This window comes from Xenopus tropicalis, chromosome 1 (genome assembly GCF_000004195.4).
Source record: "Xenopus tropicalis strain Nigerian chromosome 1, UCB_Xtro_10.0, whole genome shotgun sequence".
In the NCBI taxonomy this organism is placed as follows: domain Eukaryota; kingdom Metazoa; phylum Chordata; class Amphibia; order Anura; family Pipidae; genus Xenopus; species Xenopus tropicalis.
The window spans coordinates 162,331,056-162,351,376 of record NC_030677.2 but is presented as its reverse complement, the minus strand read 5'-3'; the positions used below and the strand labels follow the sequence as shown (position 1 = coordinate 162,351,376).

Sequence of the window (20,321 nt, the reverse complement as noted above, 5' to 3'; positions counted from 1 at the left end):
ATTCCACAGCCATGTATACAGTGTAAATACGGAACTGCTTGGCTCATTAAAGCAATGCTGCCACAAGCAATCATCTGATGAGGTTTCTGAGTGTACAGTGAAACCTCAATTTTACGTATCCCGATTTTATATTTCCCCCCCAATTTACACACTGATTTTTTTTTGTGCCCCCCCCCAAATATATGATACATAATCCATTTCCCCACATTTTACACCATGGTCCCCTGAAAACATGGGGGGAGGTTCTACTTTATCTGATATCTAAGGGTCAAGAGACAGAGTATGTATATGTGCAAATGACAGCTACAAACAGGCACTCAAAATCTACAGGCATTTTAAGATGATCAACCTCCTTTCACGGGGATCATTCACCAGAACCCAGATAGCATTTGCAATTTGGGGCTAGACAAAGAAATAAAAGCACAAACAAAACAAATATGGCCCTGTATATCACCATAATGAGTTGTATTTCTGCATAATGAACCCTCTAAATAACAGCACATTAATGTGGCTTTTCATGTTTGCATATAACATACAGCAAAGACAGATATCTCTATATGACACCACCACAGGCCCATACTAGCAACCATGATATTTGGCTAATTCCAGATCTGCTACTGCAAACTGTCACAGCCCCACCACCACTTTGTACTGGGCCTCTGGAGGGCTGTTTGGGCCTCATTTTACTAAAAATACAAGAGCCTATGATGAAACTCTGCTTTGGACAATATCAGAGGACTTTGGGTGACAACTGTATGAATTTTAACAGTGAACTTAAAATAGGTTTTAGGGGAAATTTTGGACAGCGGGAGATGAACCGGTTACTGCTGGAGACTGTGGAGAGGGGATTTAATCCAGAGGACTCCTGAAAAATATTTCTTAAGGCTATGGTACATGTTGAGATTACTGGGCACAATAAACCTGCTCTAACATGGGCGACTAATCTCAGTGTGTGCAATCAGCCTAAGGGCCTATGGACTGATTGAATGAACTGGACATAAAAAAATGTTGTAGCTCTCCTCACTTTAGAATGTAAATCGCTGGTGGGATGGCATGCGCAGCGCCGCGATTTGCCGAAGTCGCCTTGAGAAGATTTACATTCTCACCTGTGGAATGGCATTTCGGGGAGATTTGTCGCGCGACAACTAATCTCCCCATCTGTCACAGCCATTAGGGCTCTGGTACATGGGGAGATTAATCGCCCGCGACAAATCTCCCTTATTGCGGGGACTAATCTCCCCGATATGACATCCCATCGGCAAAAATGTAAATCGCTGGTGAGCCCTTAGGGTGAAGACACACGGAGCTACTAGTAGCAGCCACTTGTGATTGCTACAATGCTGATCACTTACTGATAACTGTCTCTATGTGTGTTTTAGCAAAGGCAATTATCATTATTGTCTATGGCAGGGTATTTTCTGGAGTTAAGTAGCCATGAAAAAGTAGCTGCTACTAAGTAGCTCTGTGTGTCTTCACCCTTACAGCCACCAAAGTGTAATAGCGGCACACAAAATATTCAGTTTGTAAAACATGATTGCAATTCAGTGGGATCGCAGGATGGTCAGTCAGAATTGTCCCTGAAGTGCCATACATGCACACCAACTCAGGCAGATAGTCTATATTGGCTATAAGGCCAACACTGGGCATACAAGTCACCTTAGAGCAATTTGTTCAGATACAGGTTTCAGAGCACTTAACCAACCCGCTAACTATTGAATTCCTTTTTTTCTGCCTATATGTAGCATTCAGATTAGTATTTTAGCATATTTGTGATCTATTCCAATCTGTTAAAAGTAATATTCTGCTAGATTTAAGTTTAAAATTATTAACTCCCAAAAACTTAATACAGGTAAAGGAAACTTCTTATACAGAAGGCTCTGAAACAGAGCAATGCCATTTCAGTACTATTTAAAAAAAAAAAAAAAAACATCAAAATTTTTTTTTTTTTACTGATTAACCTTTTCTCAGTAATAACACAGTCCCTTAAGAACTAAGCTACATAAATACAACTTGGTGACAAAATAAACCTTTTGAGTTTTTTAAAGTTGAAAAAGATTTTGTTTTAGTAGCCTTAAGGGCACATGCGGTGACTTGCGTATTTTTACCTCTGGTGACAAATCTGCCAAAAATGCCACATTCTTTGCGTACATTTGAATCACCACAAAAAAATGACATTACATGATGTGATTCAGTCTAATCATGGGGAAATGCCTTCTTTTTCATTTTCTCACAATGAAGCCGAATAGCTACAAGAGTAAACCACAAGCAAAATAATAATACTGACCAGAACCCTTTGTGTCACATGACTATAGAAGGTGACAGGGGTTTTATTTATTTCATATGCTGAATTCTTTTGGGGGGAGGAAATTTTTTTCATTTCCACTTGCCAATAAGAGTTAGGATTCGGATGGGGATTTGATCAAATCTTTTGTGGTGGATGGGTATTTGTCCAGATCCTGATTTTGGATTGAGAGCATGACTATTTGAAAAAAAAACAAAACACACTTTTCTGAAGGAAACATTGCAAAATCCCGGACACAGAGGAAAGTAGATGAGGGATATAGGTAGATATTGATCAGTGGAGTGGAGGTGAATAGGGGTATAAGGATAGCCCAAATTTTAAAGGAGCTACTAAATATAGAGCAACACTAGGGGCCAACAGTAAGCTTAGAAGGAATATACACAAAAAAACAAATATGGTTGCTTACAAGCAAGCATACAGGCAAATCTGACTACAAAATCCTTTTATATTTATAACCTATACAATGCAAACATGTGTAGTGCCTAAACAAAACTGGGCCCAAGTACATTTATGTCTTATTAGCAGCTCTAGTGAAAATACAAATGAATAATAACACAGACAATGCAATGTATGTTTGACAGCTAATGCCAATGACACTTGATAGCACTGCATTGTCAAAACCCTTAGCAATTAATGGATTCATTTTCTAATGCACTATAGGTTTACAATCCAGTGAGAAAATAAAACATTTATCCTTAGGTTTTCCTGTCTCTCTTTATAATTAATCTATTTCCACTCCCAAAAATGTAATAAATTTCCTTAATAAAACAAAATCACCTAATCCCCAAGGTGTTGATAGCAATCTTTTACAAGTGATACAATAATTCTTTGTTTTGATTAGGTTAACCGATTGAACACAGAAGCAGGTTAAAGATGTTCTTTGCAGCAAGTACATTCCCAACACTAATAACAAAAGAATTACTACTCAGCCACCCCCTCCCCACACACTCATTCGCTCACAGCCTATGGGTGGGCATTTGCATAACATTCTTATACAAACACAGGTTTAGGAACCTTAGACGGGGACATTTACAAGGTAATGTTGCCTCTTGATACTATTTTGCCGCTAAGCAAAACAGATTATTGTGCATTGTCACCAGTGAGCACACCGCATGTTAACAAGCATTATACAGAACAAGGGCTCAGTTGTAGAGCTGTAATGATGTACAGGGTCAGCATGTGCCAGTTCACCAATTCAGTGCAAGCGGAAACTCTATAATCAAGGTGAAGGGGAACAATCATTCACCTGAAAAAGTTCATTTCCATTATCTTAAATGTGCTTGTTATTAAAAAAAAAATTCTTCCAGATGGCCTACAGCCCATCAATCAACAATATTATCTCATTGTAAGGCCATTAATTAACCACAATAGAATATTTACAGGTTAAGCAACAAAAGTACCAGCCGCACGGAGGGGAAAACTCCATTTAGTACACCATTTAATGTTGCCTGTTTAGTCCCTCCCCCACCTCTCCCTAGTGCAGTATGAGCTAAAAGCCTGTTTCCTGCATCTCACCCAGTGGATCAATCTGGTTTTCCTGGATTTGGAAATCTCACTTTCCCCCCATCCCCTTAACACTAACCTGCTCCTGTTCAGAGTCATACTCTTCATCATCATTGCTCAGAGAGAGAGCCATGTCTCTTCATCAGGGCCCAGTATGACATGAGCTGAGGGACGCTGCAGACTGAGCCTGCACTGGTGTTGGAGGAGGAGGGCCAGAGAACACACTGCTTACACAAAGGGGGAGGAGGGGTGTCGTGCTAGTGATTATTCATGAGCTCAGCCCAGGAAAGGGTTGGAGAGCTGATCACACCCAATAGTCAGCTCAGCAATTCAGCTGCAACCAGGAGAGGAGGGGCAGGTATGCTTGTACTATCAAGGGCATAGTCTGAGCTAAGCAGTATCTTTCTAGAATATCAACATCTACACGTATCAGGCAGTCGCAACAGAAGACAGGTTAAGCAGGAGCTAATAAATAGCTTTAGGACTCTGGCACACGAGGAGATTTGTCGCCAGCGACTTTTAAAAGAGCGATTTGGGGACAAGACGAGCGACAAGACGCCAATGCTAAATCAATGGAAATCGCCAGCGTCAAAACATACGAGGCTACTTCAAATCGCCTGCTGTTTCAAATCACACACAGACCCTTTTATGAGCGACTTGAGTAAACATGAGGGGGGGTTGACTGTTGAGTGTACTATGGATAGCAGATCGCCTGGAGCTCAACTCGCATGAAATCTCTTCGTGGGTATTGTCGTAGCGACTTGTCACCAAAGCGCCAGGGGGAAAAAACGCAGGCGACAAATCTCCTCGTGTGCCAGAGCCCTTACAGTTGTGGCCATAACAGTACATACCCCTCAGTAGTAAACTACACCAAATAAAGTACAGCCAATATTATTTAAACCCTCCTATAGATCTGTGAGAAATAAAAGGGATAGAGAGAAATCTGCACTATGTTGTGTTATGTTGTATAAGACATTTTCTTTCCAACCTGAATATTCATAGTTTTAAGCTCACAACTGTTGTAATTCTTTTTTTTGACAGCAACATGAATATCACTTGCAACTTTATATTGATGGAAATCACATATTACTGCTATGTGTATGATTTTGATCTGAATTGCTTGGATACTGTTTTTGAAGTAGAATATAAACAATAAAAAATTAGATCAAATTAGTGGCTTGCACATTGGACCACATGCAATTTTCTTGTTTGATTGTTGAACAGCTACATTAAATCACATAGGAATAGAAAAATTAATCCCAGATACTGTAATATAATTACCGTATGGGCATACCAACACACAGACAGTAGCATAATAATTGTGTCTGTGAATGTCTCTGGAACCTTAGTTTGTAAGCCCCCCCCCAGGGCTGGAACTAAGGGTAGCCAGATGAGGAAAGTGCCTATGGTGCAACCAAGGGGAGTGGGGCGCTAGACATGTTGCCTACCTTGTGTGTGTGCCTGTATTCACGCATGCACACGCGGGGGGGTTGGGTGGGATGCAACGGGAACAAAAGGGCCGGCGGGGTTGCCTGGGCTATCCCAGCACTGAGCTCCTACAAGGCAGGGATTGATGCGAATTATATATTATGATATATAGAAAGAGTTGCAGAATATGTTGGGAGTTATATAAATCAAAAATAACAGTAAGGATAAGATCAGATGAAGCATATATCCATTCTTTCAGCCCTGTACTGTTCTGCCAGGCTGAGAGAATCGGATCCACTTCTGCATGCTTCAGTACGCTCCTCTGTGTGCCTGCCTTAAAGACTATGGCAACTGCCCGAGTGTGGGCACACAGAGCGGAGCCTGGAAATGAAGGTACAGAGGAGCGTACGGAAGTGGATCCGCTTCTCTCATCCTGGCAGAAAAGCACAGGGCTGAGAGAAGTGGATATACGCTTCATCTGATCTTATCCTTACTGTTATAATAATAATAATAATGGAGGCATATTAGCAACAAATTGCTAACTTTACTAATTAAGGTTGCATCTAGTGGTGTAAGTAGAAATTACTGGGTTCCAGACAAAATAAATTTGGGTCCCTACCTGCCTCAAAAAAATGATCTACATCCATTTATATCTATGATACTGGATATGATATATAATCTATATCCAAATTATACATCAGTTGTAATTTATGGACTTCCCAGCAGCGTCGGGATCTGCTGTCCCTACAGTTACATCCCTTGATGCATCCTACTGTGCTTATGAAATGGTAAACTGCTAAAAACTGCATAACTGCACCATAGTGCATACTGCATTCCTATGCATCTAGTGCAGGCAAGCTGTTTATACTGCTGACATATTCTGCAGTGTTTACAGAGATTATACATCGCTCACAGCAGCCCCTGACACAGGAGCCACTGAATTGCAAATACTGCTCTGGCTGGAATCAAACCTAGGGTCCAAGCGCTGCAAAGAATTAATAATAACCTTAGTCACCTTGCTGCCCCATTAATATATTAAGGGGATATTATATTGATTTCTAGCGAACTGCATGACAAGTTGAAAACAGGACACAGTTTATGATCAAGTGGAGTAGAAACGCCCTTATCGGTCTCTCATTGCAACTCATGATATGTAGAGAGCAGGATTCCTAATGCAGACACAGTGATTGACCATCTCTTAAAAATCGCAACATTAGCTGTGACAGCCACATCTGAGCACATCTAATTTATAGCAAATAGGCGGTGGGACACATCAGGTTGGAGGGAGGACACATCAGAGCAGGGCGCCCAGGTGGGTTTGCTACTCCATGCCAAGCCCTTATTGAAGATGCTTTTTGCAGGAAAGCCCGGCGCAGAGTAGTTATGCCACTATGAGCACCGCAGAGGCCAAAAGATCCTGTGTGATAGTAACCTAGTAAAGTGGTTAATTTAAAATACCAGCTGTTTGTTTTATTTTGTGTGCCAATCCTTCCCCTTTTAACCCCTCATTCATAGCCCTCTCGTTTTCAGCATTCCTTCACTTCCTCTTCTGAAACTCCTTTTCTAGACATGGTTACAATTGCAAACTAGACAGAAGTTGTTCCTCATCATGATATATATTATCTGCACTATAATAACCAGCAGAATTGGCAAAATGTATCCAGTTTATAAAATGTATGTCTTGTGCATCAGCATGTTTCCACTTTTTCTCATTTCTCCTACTCTCATTTCTTTTACTGAAAAAAGAGCTTCAGTAAAAGAAAAAACTTTGTGAGTTAGGAAGGACTTAAGGTGGCCATACACGTTAAGATTCACTCGCTCGGCGAGGTCGCCAAGCGAGCGGATCTTCTCCCGATATCCCCACCTATGGCTGGGGCGATATTGGGCAAATGTAGGCTAATTCGAATTATAACAGCAGCAATGGGCGCAGTTGGTTCGGGGACCACATCAATGAGCCGATGCGGTCCCCGATCACACTTAATCTTTTAACCTGCCCGATCGATATCTGCCCAATTTCAGGCCAGACATCTGTCGTGCATGCCCATCGTTGCTGCCCCTACACGGGCCAATAAGCTGCCGAATCGGTCTAAGGGACCGATATCGGCAGCTACAATCGGCCCGTGTAGGGCCACCTTAACTAGTGTGAGGGACAGTCCCACAGTCACACAGCTGAAAGAGCAGTCAGAAGTTCCACCAAGAAGAGCAGAATTGCTTGTATCGCAGGCATCACCCACACAGGCTCAAGCAGAAAGGCACAGATGTACAGAGAGTGCATCACATCTCCACTCTCTTAACTAGCCTGGAGCAGGATTTATAGGAACTGCCCCCACCCTAGGCATGTGCTTCTTCAACCTACCTCTAATTTTGGCACTAATCCTGGGGCTGGACACCTGCCTGTGAATTTTACTGCTGATTGTAACATACCAAAAACTATTATCTTTTTTATATACAATATGAAAATAAAATCTGTTATGAAATCAAATTCTAGTGATAAGAACAGATGTGTTTTTTGTGCATTTGAAAAGTATGTTTGGGTGCACCTAAGAGCATGAGCTAAATTCTTAAAGTGCACCATGTCACCCCCCTAAATGGTTTCCCCCACCAGAGACACGGACTAATAGTGCTAGCTCCCCCAAGTGCTAGGCCGCCTGCACCAGGAGGGAGCTCCCAGTTAGAGCGGCGATGTTGTATAGCACACATGTGCATAACGAGCGAGGTTCCCAGCGTGCTCATTATGAGCATGCACCTACCAAGCTTATTTCACACATATGCCTGTGCCCCAACATGGCCACCAACACCAGGAGCTCCTGGCCTGGTGAGGGCACATATAGTGGGAAAAAAATTATTGTTTCTTACTACCGGTGTGTGTGCTCTATTAGCCTACTCCTCTGGTGGGATAAACATTTTAAGCTATAGGTGCCCCCTGTAATTTTAGGTTTTCCCTCATTTTACACTGTATTTTTGCAGTCCCACAAATATATAAAGTATAATCTATTTACCTAAATTTTCTGGGTTTTAAACAATTTTTTCTGGTTCCCTGAAAATGTAAAATGGGGGTTAAACTGTATTAAATATTTAGGCACAAGGAGAAGCATTAACCAAAAATGTTTTGCTAATATTTCAGTTCTGAGGCTGTTGTTTGTGGCTTTATTCAAAATATGTCCATGAGGCACTTATTTATTGTATGTACCATGTAAAATTTTATTCTTGAACCAACAAATGTATTTTTTTTTTAGTTGTAATATTGATGTCTCAGTGCATTGTGCCTGAGCTTTCAGAAGGAGCCAGTGCTACACATTAGAACTGCATTGTTTCTCCTACTCCCACTTAACTGGAGGAGTCCCAAGCCGGACTTGGATTTCTTACTAATGAGTGCTATTCTGATATCTACTGGGAGCTGCTATCTTGCTACCTTCCCATTGTTCTGCTGACTTGTAGCACAGCAGTAAAGTGTGACTGAAGTTTATCAGAGCACAGGTCACATGGCTGTAGCACCCTGGGAAATGAAGAATATGGCTAGCCCTGTGTGAAATTTCAAAATGAACTATAAAAAAATGTGTTTGTGTTTTTGAAAAACATATTTTAATGTAGGATTCTGCTGGAGAAGCTATATTAACTGATATGTTTTGAAAACATGTTTTCCCTTGACAGTATTCCTTTAATGTTGTTGTAAGCTCATGAATTAAACGTGTTCTTTTAAACAGCTGTAGTGCTACTTTAACCTGTACAATGCTACTTGCACTTCATGCTCACCTTGCTGGTTTTCTTGGGCCACGTCACCACTGGTACACCAGAAATGGCCAGACTGTTGTCATCATCTGCATGTTCTTTTAGTACTGTCTGTGTAACGGAGAGAGTTTTGTTAGCTGGGACCAGCCTACTAAGCAGGCAGTGTGCACATAACTCTAAATTATTTATAAATATTAGCATGTCTTGTAGTTATAAATAAATTAAGCTATTACTGTATACCTGTTTATAGCAGTGCTGCTGCTGGAGCCACTAAGGAGAGAATATATCCAGTTCATAAGAATATTCTTTCTATATTACCTTACAAAGTAAAGTCTAAAGGCATGAAAGAGTGCAAAAGAAGCACACTGTGCAATTTCAGCAGGCATTTTATAATCTTATCTCACTTCCAAATCTGTGGCAAAGGATGGGAATACATGAGCCTTTTTTCTTAGAACAGTGTGCATAAATGTTTCCTAGGTAATCTGCAGAAGACATGGGGGAGGGTGAGCACAACGCGAGTAATTTTACTTCGGAGCTGAAACCCAAATCATATTAGCAACCTATCAGTAACTGGCTCTGATCACTCAATTGCAGTGGGTCTAACGAAAACAAAATTCTAATCGATTGTTATGGATATATTACTGCTCCAAAATAAATGTAATGAATACTAGTTTTCCTAGATGTACTAAAATGTGCCCTTTAAAAATGGCCTTATAGCGAAAGAGCACAAAATGTTGAACACATCCTTGCCAGCCAGAATGCACATACATTAAAGGAGACATACAGTATACATGAAAAATTGCCTTAGTTGTGTAGACAATAATGAATAACATATGGTGGTGGTTATAATTCGGCCTAAAAATTATCATTAACTTTAAAAATGGCCAATTTATTGGAGATCCCTATATATCTGCTAAGGTTTCGGTCCATGTTTCAAATGAGGTGGGCGTATTCTAATTGTCCCTGACAGAAGTACAGTAGCAGGAGGATAACTAATCACAGCCTTGCAGTCAAACAAGCAGAGAAAGGCTTAAGTTACCTATCAGATTAGCCTAGCTGCTGATTGGTTCCTATTCCCATACAGTGCAGTATGCTGAGTGCCGCTGGCTCCTCTGCACAGCCTGGGAAAGGAGGCAGCAGGAAGTGAAACAGATGGGTGGGACTAGTAGGGTTTTTGCCGATTTTCAAAATTCTGCCTGAAACACTACCTTTTTAAGCACAAAACTTCTTTATTTAGAGGAGTACAATGCACTGGCGCATTCTTATTTTTCACACAATATGTCTTCTTTGAAAGCTTTTCTTCTTGCAACAAAAGTGTTGAAAAGTCACCTACAACCATTTTGCACTTTTTGAAGCTGCATGTGTTGTGCAGGGCTGTGGAGTTGGTAGATAAATTCTCTGACTCCGACTGCTCAGTTTCTGATACTTCCGACTCCGACTCCACGACTCTGACTCCTCTGTTTTTAATATGCTAATGTATTTTATACATTCATACAGTCAATGAAAAGCTTCATGGTCACTCAACGTGTTCGTTTATGCACTGCGTGCATTGGGCTTTATTCTTATAGCAGAGAAGTAATTAATTATGACTGTTTGTGAATTGGGACATTTAAACTTGCTTTATTTTTTTTTTATTCCCATTTAAATTTAGTAGGAGTTGGAGTCGGAGTCGGTTCATTTTTTGCCAACTCCAGGTAACCAAAATTGCCTCCGACTCTGACTCCTCGACTCCGACTCCACAGCCCTGGTGTTGTGCCATTAGTTTTCTGTCAATGACTTCTATTTCACCTTGAAATAAAAACTTCACAAAATGCAGAAATGCTGATAGTGCTAGCCTAAAGGTGGCCATACTTGTTAAGATCTTCTCCCGATATGCCCACCTAAGGTGGGTATAGGAGCCATCGGACCAAGGACTGCATCAATGATTTGACGGGGTCCCCGATCCAACAGAAGAATCAAACCTGCCCGATATACACCTGGCCAATATTCAGCCACATATCAACTGGGGAGGCCCGTCGGGGGGGGGGTGCTTTATATAAGGGCATATAAGCTGCCAAATTGGCCGTGTATGGCCACCTTATGCCGCTGTTGAACCTGAATGTGGTTCTGTGGTTTATGAATTATTTAAGGGCGGAAGCACAGATTTAACCATGGGAGACAAATCTTACGAGTGCCATTGCCCTAAATGTTCAACTTCCAAACACTTTTTCCAGTTCAGTTGTTTCAGATACTATACCAGAAATAAAGACTAGATTTCAATTGCTTTCTATTTTTTATTGTTATCGAATACTGAAATCTAATTTTTTTTTTTTTACACCTTCTCATGTCTCTTTACAGCAAGTCTAAGAGGGTGGCCACTGACTGTAAAACTAGTCTACTACATTGGTTGACACATTCCTTATGTTTGGCCCTGCTGACCATAATCTGAGCAGTTGATAGAATAGTTGCTAACATTCTGCAAATATTGCGAGAAATGTATTAAAGGCAATGTATATTCATCTCATTATGGGATTTTTTTAGAATCCCAAATAAGTTTTCAATATACATCATTACTACCCAGTACTCTCCACTCCAACAAAAGCCTCAGCCAGCCCTAACTAAGCTGTTCAAGAAACCTAAGCAACCGCCGGCTGTCTCTCAGCGCATTCAGTCACTGTCAGAACAGAGAATAGACATCAAGGGACAAGCATGCTAGCTTCCGATTGGCCACTACTACACAGTCTGTGCAGTACAGGACCAATCGGCTTACTTCAGAATTGAAGCAGTGGCTGACTGTGGCAGAATCCCTGAACTTAATGAGATGACTATACCCCCGAACAATGTAGGCCTCTATAAAAATATATTTTATAAAATAGCTCATATGGAAAACCCAGCTTCATCTAAATAAACCATTTTCATAAAAATATACTTTTTTATTAGTATGTACCATGGGGTAATCCAAAATAGAATATTGCTATTTTTAGTGTATTTATATACCTTTACTCTGTAAACACTACGGGAGATGATAATGCCATACAAATAATAATATCCAACATGCTGCTAATGGAAATCCAATATAAACAACATACAGTAGAAAACTACATGTTGCTCACTTAGTCAGGCCTAAAGTAGAAAAGAGCAATATGAAAAGCCAGTATAGGTATATTTCCCAAAAAATTAGTCAAAACAAAGAATTGAATAATAACAAATCATGGGCACAATAAGATTTTTTTATTAAGACTATATAAACATGGTATAACTCTACCTATACTAAAGAGCAGTCACTCAATGAGAATATCTCCAGGCAGAATTTAAAAGTCGATTAGTTTATTGAAGTATCTTGGTCTTTAGGCGATTGTCTGACCATGGTACTTCAATTTACTAATCAAGTTTTGAATTCTACCTGGAGTTGTGTTCATTGAGTCTCGCTTTTTAATTTATGGTGATATCCGCTACCATGCCGTGACACACCTAAGCCATCTTTCATTTGTGGTGAGTCTTGGACACTAAGGGGTATATTTATCATGCTCTGTAAAAAGTGGAGTAAAACATTTACGGTGATGTTGCTCATAGCAGGCAATCAGATGCTTTACTTTGGTTTTCTAAAGGTCCCCATACACCTTAAGATCCGCTCGCTTGGCGATGCCGATGGGGCCCCCGATCCGAATCGGTCTAAGGGACCGATATTGGCAGCTAGAATCGGCGTGTGTATGGGGACCTTAACTGTTGAAATCTAATTGCTGATTGGATGCCCTGGGCAACATCACCAGTAATGCTTCTTGAGCTGGAGAGAGTGCAGAGACGTGCAACTAAACTGGTAAGTGGATGGAAGATTTAAGCTATGAGGTTAGACTGTCGAGGTTGGGGTTGTTTTCTCTGGAAAAGAGGCGCTTGAGAGGGGACATGATTACTCTGTACAAATACATTAGAGGGGATTAAAGGCAGATAAGGGGTGTTCTTTTTTTTCCCATAAAAACAATCAACGCACCAGAGGCCACCCCTTTAGATTAGAGGAACGGAGCTTCCATTTGATGGTGCTTTTTCACGGTGAGGGCAGTGAGGTTGTGGAATGCCCTTACTAGAGATGTGGTAATGGCAGATTCTGTTAATGCCTTTAAGAGGGGCCTGGATGAGTTCTTCAACAAGCAAAATATCCAAGGCTATTGTGATACTAATATCTACAGTTAGTATTAATGTTTGTATATATAGTTTATGTATGTGAGTGTATAGATTGGTAGGTGTGGGTTGTGTGTGCTGGGTTTACTTGGAAGCGTTGAACTTGATGGTCTTTTTTCAACCCTATGTAACTCCACTTTTTACACAGCATGATAAATATACCCTGATTGTTTCATGGTATAACTTTACATAATATTTAAATTTGCTTTAGGGTGTACATTTTTAAAGTGGTTTACCTGAAATTCTATTAATAAGAAAAGAATTTCACAGTAAGCCTACTTGTGTTTAACAGTTCTAAAAGGAGGTGCCTGCTCAGAATCTGGGAGTCCTGTAAGTTATTATACACTGGACTCTAAGTTCTATGATGATAATAACAATAACTTACTGGACAAAACCATGTATCAAGGAAAGTAATACAATGTGCAGCTCAGATGCATGGAGCCTTTGGAAGCAGTTGTGTAAATTGCACAGTTTCTAAGGGTACATTTTGCAGACAAAGATAGCCAAGAATTACTAGTGTAGGACTACAGTATAAAATCATTATGTTATACCAACCTTCACGTCCTCAAGTAGTGCTTGTGGATCCTCAATTCCCTCAGGGACACATTTCTTATTTTCAGGGAGGGACTCAAGTTTCTCCACTAAGGCTTTCAAACCCTTCAGTTCAAATTCAGTGAGATGAGTCCATTTGCAGGGCATGTCAGTAGCAGGAGATCCTGTTGGAGTTTTGGGGAAATCACTGTGGACAATGGACTTGCTACTTTCATCTGAGTCATTGGACAAAGTCCTTTTTAGGTACTGCATCAAGGTAGGCTTTTGTTTTTTCTCAACTGCATCCTTACCATTAGAATTTGTGCTGTTGGTTGTAGAAGACTCATCTCCTGATTGTTTGGAAGGTTTTTCCCCAAGGTCATCTTTTTCCTCCTTTATATGTACATCACAGAATTCTTCCTCCATTTCTAACCAAGAATCTGAGGAGAGACTGTCCAAACTAGACTTCCTGTCTAGATGAAAAATGATCAAAACATTTGTTTGGGTAGTTTTGTACACTAATGCATATGTATGTAATCTATAATTCAAAAAAACAGTATTTTGTTGTTGAACTTTTCAATATTTAGCATTGGTAGAGCATGATATACGTTCATCAAGAAATAATGGGGCTTATTTATAAGCACTGGGCACACTAACCCACTTTTTTTCAGCCAGCTGCAGGTACAACAAAAGCAAACATATGACTGGTTGCTATGGGTTACTGTCCAGGTGAAATTTGCTTAGTGTTTATGAATGAGCCCCAATGTATAATTGTGATTTTGTTGAAATGATTTGCTAGTCCTTTTTGACCCTGCTTGCAGAGTCTACATTTTATGTACTCCCTCTTTTGTCCTTTATCGCCTCCAACAGCTCTTTTCTATTAGTTTGATAATCCCAAAAAAGTGCAAAAGTGCAAAAAGTGGTACAATTGGATATTATTGGGGGTGTAGCCAGCCAGAATGTGGCCTGACATGGTAAAAGGAGTAACAGGTTTTCTCATAGTCTGTACAGAGAAATGCAATAAACTGTATCAAATTTATTAGCATAGGTATTGGGTTGCAACAGCCAAACTATTTAATTGTCCCAAGTACGACCAAAACTTTGTATTAATTTGTATAATTAAAGAAAATGTACATCTAAGCCACTTTTAGATATAGATTTAACATTTTTAATGATTTTCAAGTTATTTATAAATTCATTGCAATTGAAAGCAATTTCCCTGCCCCTTGCTGTTGCCTTCACAGACTAAGAAAACAACATATTAGAAATTAATCCAGGTCTGTTAATCACAGAACAAGCAAAGCATTGTGGAAAAATCATGGCTAGAGAAGGGCTAGCTACCAAGGAAATGTTGCATGGTGATGCCACACAGTGATGATTCTCAGCCTCTGGATAATGCAAACTGAGAATCAGGGCTTCAGCCTTTCCCTGTACCTACACCTACAGACACAGCTCAGCTCAGGTGCAGGCACACAAATGTGAAATGCATACTTAAATGTTTCTGTGCCAAAATCTGTTCTGTGTGCCATTGCCTATGCAGTGTAGGAAGTTGCCTAAAGGTCCCCATACACGGGCAGATCTGCTCGCTTGGCGATGTCGCCAAGCGAGCGGATCTTCTCCCGATATCCCCCACCTTCAGGTGGGTGATATCTGGAAAATCCAGGGTAATTCAATCGTTTGGCCCTGGGGCCAAACAATCGAATTATAATGACGGGCATAGGCAAAGTTGGTCCGGGGACCGCATCAAAGAGCCGGTGTGGTGTCCTGGACGATTTCAGGGCAGATATCGGTCGGGCTGACCCGTCGGGAGACCGATATCGGCAGCTAGAATCGGCCCGTGTATGGGGACCTTTACTCCCACCTGTACCACAATATTAGCTTATCTCATTTTCATTGTTTTTTCACTTCCCAAAGCTATCCAGAGAGTAATTTTAGATTATGGGCAAATGGTGCACAGCACCAGGACAGGACAAACAGCAGGAGTTTATTTGCCTGTATAGTAATCACAGTGCACAAGCTGATTGCCAGTATACTGAAGGAAGTTTCTTTGCTTTTGGGAAGACAAACAAAAATCAGATAAAGTAGATATCCTGAGGCAATTTTTACACTGCAAAGGGGAAAAAATACAAAAGGAGCACAACAAACACAAGGTAGAAGGTAACAAATATTGATTTTATATGGCTGAGCAAAAGTAAAAAGACTGGGTGGGAAGGTGGGGATACTTGAGTGTAGCCGAGAGAACATGAGAAAGGCAGCACAGAACATTCTGGCGGACTGTAGTTAGCTCCACATTCACTCTTTGAATAAAACATGTAAGCTTATTTATTAATGTTAAAGGAGAAGGAAAGGCTACGTTAATGGGGGGTGCCAAGGTAAAAATCAGTGTGGGTGCCAAATGTTAGGCTCCCCCCAGTGACTTTTATTGCTTACTTTTTATCCCGGGCTGGTGCTCCTGTTAGGAGAAAACCTTACCAGCCAGGGGTAGCTGCAAGCGAGTGTTTCCTCTTCTTTCTTCGTGCTGCTTGCGCATGCGCAGTAGAGTGAAAAGCTGAACTTTAACAAAAAAGCCGTCTTGCCCGGGGATTCAGATGACAGAAGGAAAAAGAAACACTTGCTCGCAGCTACCCTGCGCTGGTGCGTTTTTCTCCTAACAGGAGCACCAGCTCGGGGTAAAAACTAAGCAATAAAAGTCACTGGGGGGAGCCTAACATTTGACACCCCCCACTGATTTTTACCTTTCCTTCTCCTTTAAATTGTCTAACTTCCTTCAGGTCTTTGAAAGGAAATGTTGGTGTTAAAAAATAGAGTACCAAATATTTATGATACTCACAGGAACCATGGGTCATTTTGGAGCGGTAAACACAAATTATTTTGTCATCACAATATACAGGTATTAGTGTTTGTTAAACTTTCTTCTTAGGGGACCCAAATTAATTTGAAGAATTATAGTAGCACGCAAAAGATTAGTTTATGTACCTCATGTTAGGGACTGTTAAATTGTAGGAGGTCATTTCACTTAAACTATCCTCCTATGGAATTTATAAGAAACCTGAGGGGTTGTTCACCTTCAATGTCCAAATCGTATTAAATCGCCAACAATTCTCTTTGCTTGTTAGAAAATCCATTTTCCATTAAAAAATAAAAAAGTTAAAAGGCCACTTTAAGAGCTACTTTTTATACATGTTAAATCAGTCCCGTCTCTCTGATCAGTTTTCTGAAGGGATGGGAGTGGCCTATTTTGAACCTGACACACTGAGAACTTCCTATATGCTTACATCATCACATCCAGGTTTTTCCCTTACTTTTTTCCTATTGGACCAGTTCATTGGTTGCTTGTGCACTCTAACCACTTGCATACATTGAAAGGTCACGTGTTTTTCTCCCTTGTAATGGCATAGGCAAACAGACTCAGCAAATCACAGATCATAAAAAGATAATGTTATGTGAGATTTGCAGTACTCACAGTCACAGGCACAAGAAGCAGTGTCAGACTGACAGGTGACACAGCCAACAGGAGTTTGTCTGTGGCCAGTACTACGCGTGACATCATATAAGAAAGTAAAAAAGCAACTGTAGTTTTTATAAGGGTCACTAACCCACCCCCCCCCCACCCCCACCCACCCAGCACAGGGTCTGTACAGAAGGATCAGGAGAGGGATGATTTTGTGGTGCATGGCTCTTTAGGGCTCTGGCTCACGAGGGAGTTTAGTCGCCCGCGACAAACCTCCCTTGTTGCAGGCGACTAAACTCCCCGTTACGACATCCCACCGGCGAAAATGTAAATCGCCGGTGGAATGACATACTCGGCGGTGCAATCGATTTCCGCAAATCGCAGTGCCACTTATGCCATTCCACTGGCGATTTACATATGTCATATTGGGGAGTTTAAACTCCCTCATGTGCCAGAGCCCTTGGCAGCACATTTTTGTTACCTGTCTATATGGCAAAGCTTGTTCTATTAATATGAACTGTTAGATTTGTGAATGTTGTACAAAGATCAAAAACCTCTTAAGTAGGGGTTAAAAGTTCCCTATTCTGATTTTATATCAGAATGTATGTAGCATGAGGCACTTAAATATGTTTGGTTTTCAGAAGGTTTTGACTTCATATCAGCAATTAAGAAGAACTATATGGATCTGTTTAACCCTTCTCACCTAAATTTTGATAAAGTAGTTTTTCCATAGCATTTATAGATAAACCCCTGCCTACCTTTATCTTACGCATCCGTGCCAAACACTAGCTTCCATTCTCCTATGAACACTATGAACAGCTGCCCAGAACACACTGAGCATGTGAGTGTCCAATGTGAGACTTTGCAAGATGGCAGCTCTCCTGTGACAAGTCTGAGGTCCTGGATCATTGTTGCTATTGAAATGCTGAAAAATGCTCGTGCAGTAAGTTCAATATATAAAATATAGAATTTTTAGGGTTTAGTTCTCCTTTAAGAACTTTAGGAGCCTGGTTGTGATTAGTTAGTGTAAGTTACATTAGGTTGACCAAACTTAGGGCTTGGGGCACACTTTTCTTTAAGGGTTCATATGCCTTTTTGAAATGTACCCTGCTTAAATGCAATAGAAGTTGACTAGGAGGGTTAGACTAGAATGCTAAGAAGGACAGCTTTAAGCAGAAGTAGGCAGGAAGATATTGTTTCTTATGCAGCCCCCTGGTTTGGGGGCTTCTTTACCAGTAATAAATAGCAAGAAAAGGCTGCTGTTGCTGTTGTCTTCACTTCCTGCACCCCCAAGAGAAGCCCCCTTCTTCCTAACATACTGCTCAAGGTTACTGTCACGCAAACGCACACTTTACACTTACAACACACGTACACACGCACATATACACGGTTTGCAAATCTGTGCCTGTAAAACTTCATTGGAACAGCAAAAGTAATGAAACTGATTATGACTAGATTTCAGTAGATGAAAAAAAAATGTCTTTGCTAGGTTTATCAAAGGATTGAGGTGTGTTAATTTAGAGTAGAAACCCAATTTTATAAATTTTAAATTAATATTTAGCCCTGGAATGTAAAGTGCAGATTTCTGTATCTATACAAGCTGGAAATCTATATCATTTGAAAACTTATTTGGCGCTGGCATGCTCAGGAACACACAGCTGCATTAAATGTGTTTCTTATATATCCCAAAATTATGAAAAATAGTTTGTTTTTTTAATGGTTTTTGTTACTTAGAGCCCTATATCTTGTACAAAAGTGGAATTGCACAAAAACAGAGGCACATTTAGAAAGCTCAGGTTGTCCTTAAAAAAACAAAACAACATAGTCTACCTTCCTCCCAACCCCAAGGAAATCTCCCTAAAAGGAGAGAACAAAAATTTCAAAAATCATTTAGCAATGAGTGCAAATGAAAGGCAAAATTCTGCTGGCACTTGAAGTGTTAAAAGATTTCTTGCAGCACGCCCACCACAACCAGTCCGAAACTAAGGGTAGACAGAAGAGGCACCTGCCTAGGGCGCAACAGTGAAGGGGCGCTAGGCAGGTACCTCTGTTGCCAACCCCTAGTCCGGGATTCTCTTACCCTCACCACTGATTTCCTGTGGTCCACCATTTGCATGCCGTCTGCCTGCTTAATGCGGGGGAAATCGGCGGAGGGAGCGACCACAACAGAAGAATTAAATTACTATAATGTGTCCTTACCTGTTATCATTGACTCTCTCTGGTATTCCTTGATTAGGTGGGACCGTCTGGTCAAAGAACAGACATACCTCTCTAGGACATACCAACACATCTCATAATAAAAAGGATAGCGGAACTTGGCATGTACCTGTAAGTATGATGTAGGCAGCATTACTGTAAGATCATTTTGTATGTATGCATATATAACTCTATTTATAAAGCACCCCAAGGGTACACAGCGCTGTACAATCTTACAATATACAAAATTACACACAGGGAGGACAAGTGTTATAATAAATACAATAAATAAGTATAAATACACAGGGAGTAAGTGTCATGTGGTATGAGACACAGTTGGAAGGAGGTCCCTGCCCCGTAGAGCTTACAATCTAAGTGGTTGTGTAACATACAGGTAGTGCTGGGCGGTATACCGGTATATACCGAACACCGGTTTTTTTAAAAAAGATGATAAAAAATTTTAACTTACCGGCATACCGGTGTGGGCGCCTCCTGGCAATTTTTCTTACTATTTCCGGGTTGTGCGCGCTGACGTTACGTGCGCGCTGACATCACGCGCACGCTGACGTCACGCGCGCAACCCGGAAATAGTAAGAAAAATTGCCAGGAGGCTCTGTGAGCTGTCGGGGGTGCCTGCGGCTGCCTGGTCCGTAAGGTTTATTTATGTGAAGGGGATGGGGGGGTGTTTGGGGTTGGATGGGGGGTGTTTGGGGTTGGGGGGGGGGTGTTTGGGGTTGGGGGGGGGTGTTTGGGGTTGGGGGGGGTGTTTGGGGTGGTCACGTAATCATGCATGGGGAAAAAAAAATACCGTCAAATACCGTGATACCGATATAATAAAAAAAATACCGTGATATAAATTTTTGGTCATACCGCCCAGCACTACATACAGGCACAAATCGGAAGTTAAGGGTGCACTAGTAGCCGTCTCCTCACATATAGGCACAAAATGGAAGAGAAAGCAGCAAATAGTGCAAATCATTTATTAAAAGTAACAGAATAAGATGGATCTACTTACAAAGTGTAGAT

The 20,321-nt window shown here is 40.9% G+C and overlaps 1 protein-coding gene across 5 annotated transcripts in view; it reads right to left on the bottom strand.

The window, feature by feature from the left end:
* The window catches only part of kdm2b (lysine (K)-specific demethylase 2B), a 76,663-nt gene that overhangs the window by 12,107 nt on the left and 44,235 nt on the right, over positions 1-20,321 (bottom strand). For 4 of the 5 annotated variants that reach the window (XM_031892630.1, XM_031892631.1, XM_031892646.1 and 1 more), the window contains 3 exons: positions 19,299-19,425; positions 13,673-14,121; positions 8,987-9,073 (listed from right to left, as the gene is read on the bottom strand). In XM_031892630.1, the coding sequence (XP_031748490.1) occupies positions 8,987-9,073; positions 13,673-14,121; positions 19,299-19,425 (663 nt within the window). The remainder of the gene's footprint in view (positions 1-8,986; positions 9,074-13,672; positions 14,122-19,298; positions 19,426-20,321) is intronic. The other variant, XM_031892638.1, reaches the window with a different exon arrangement.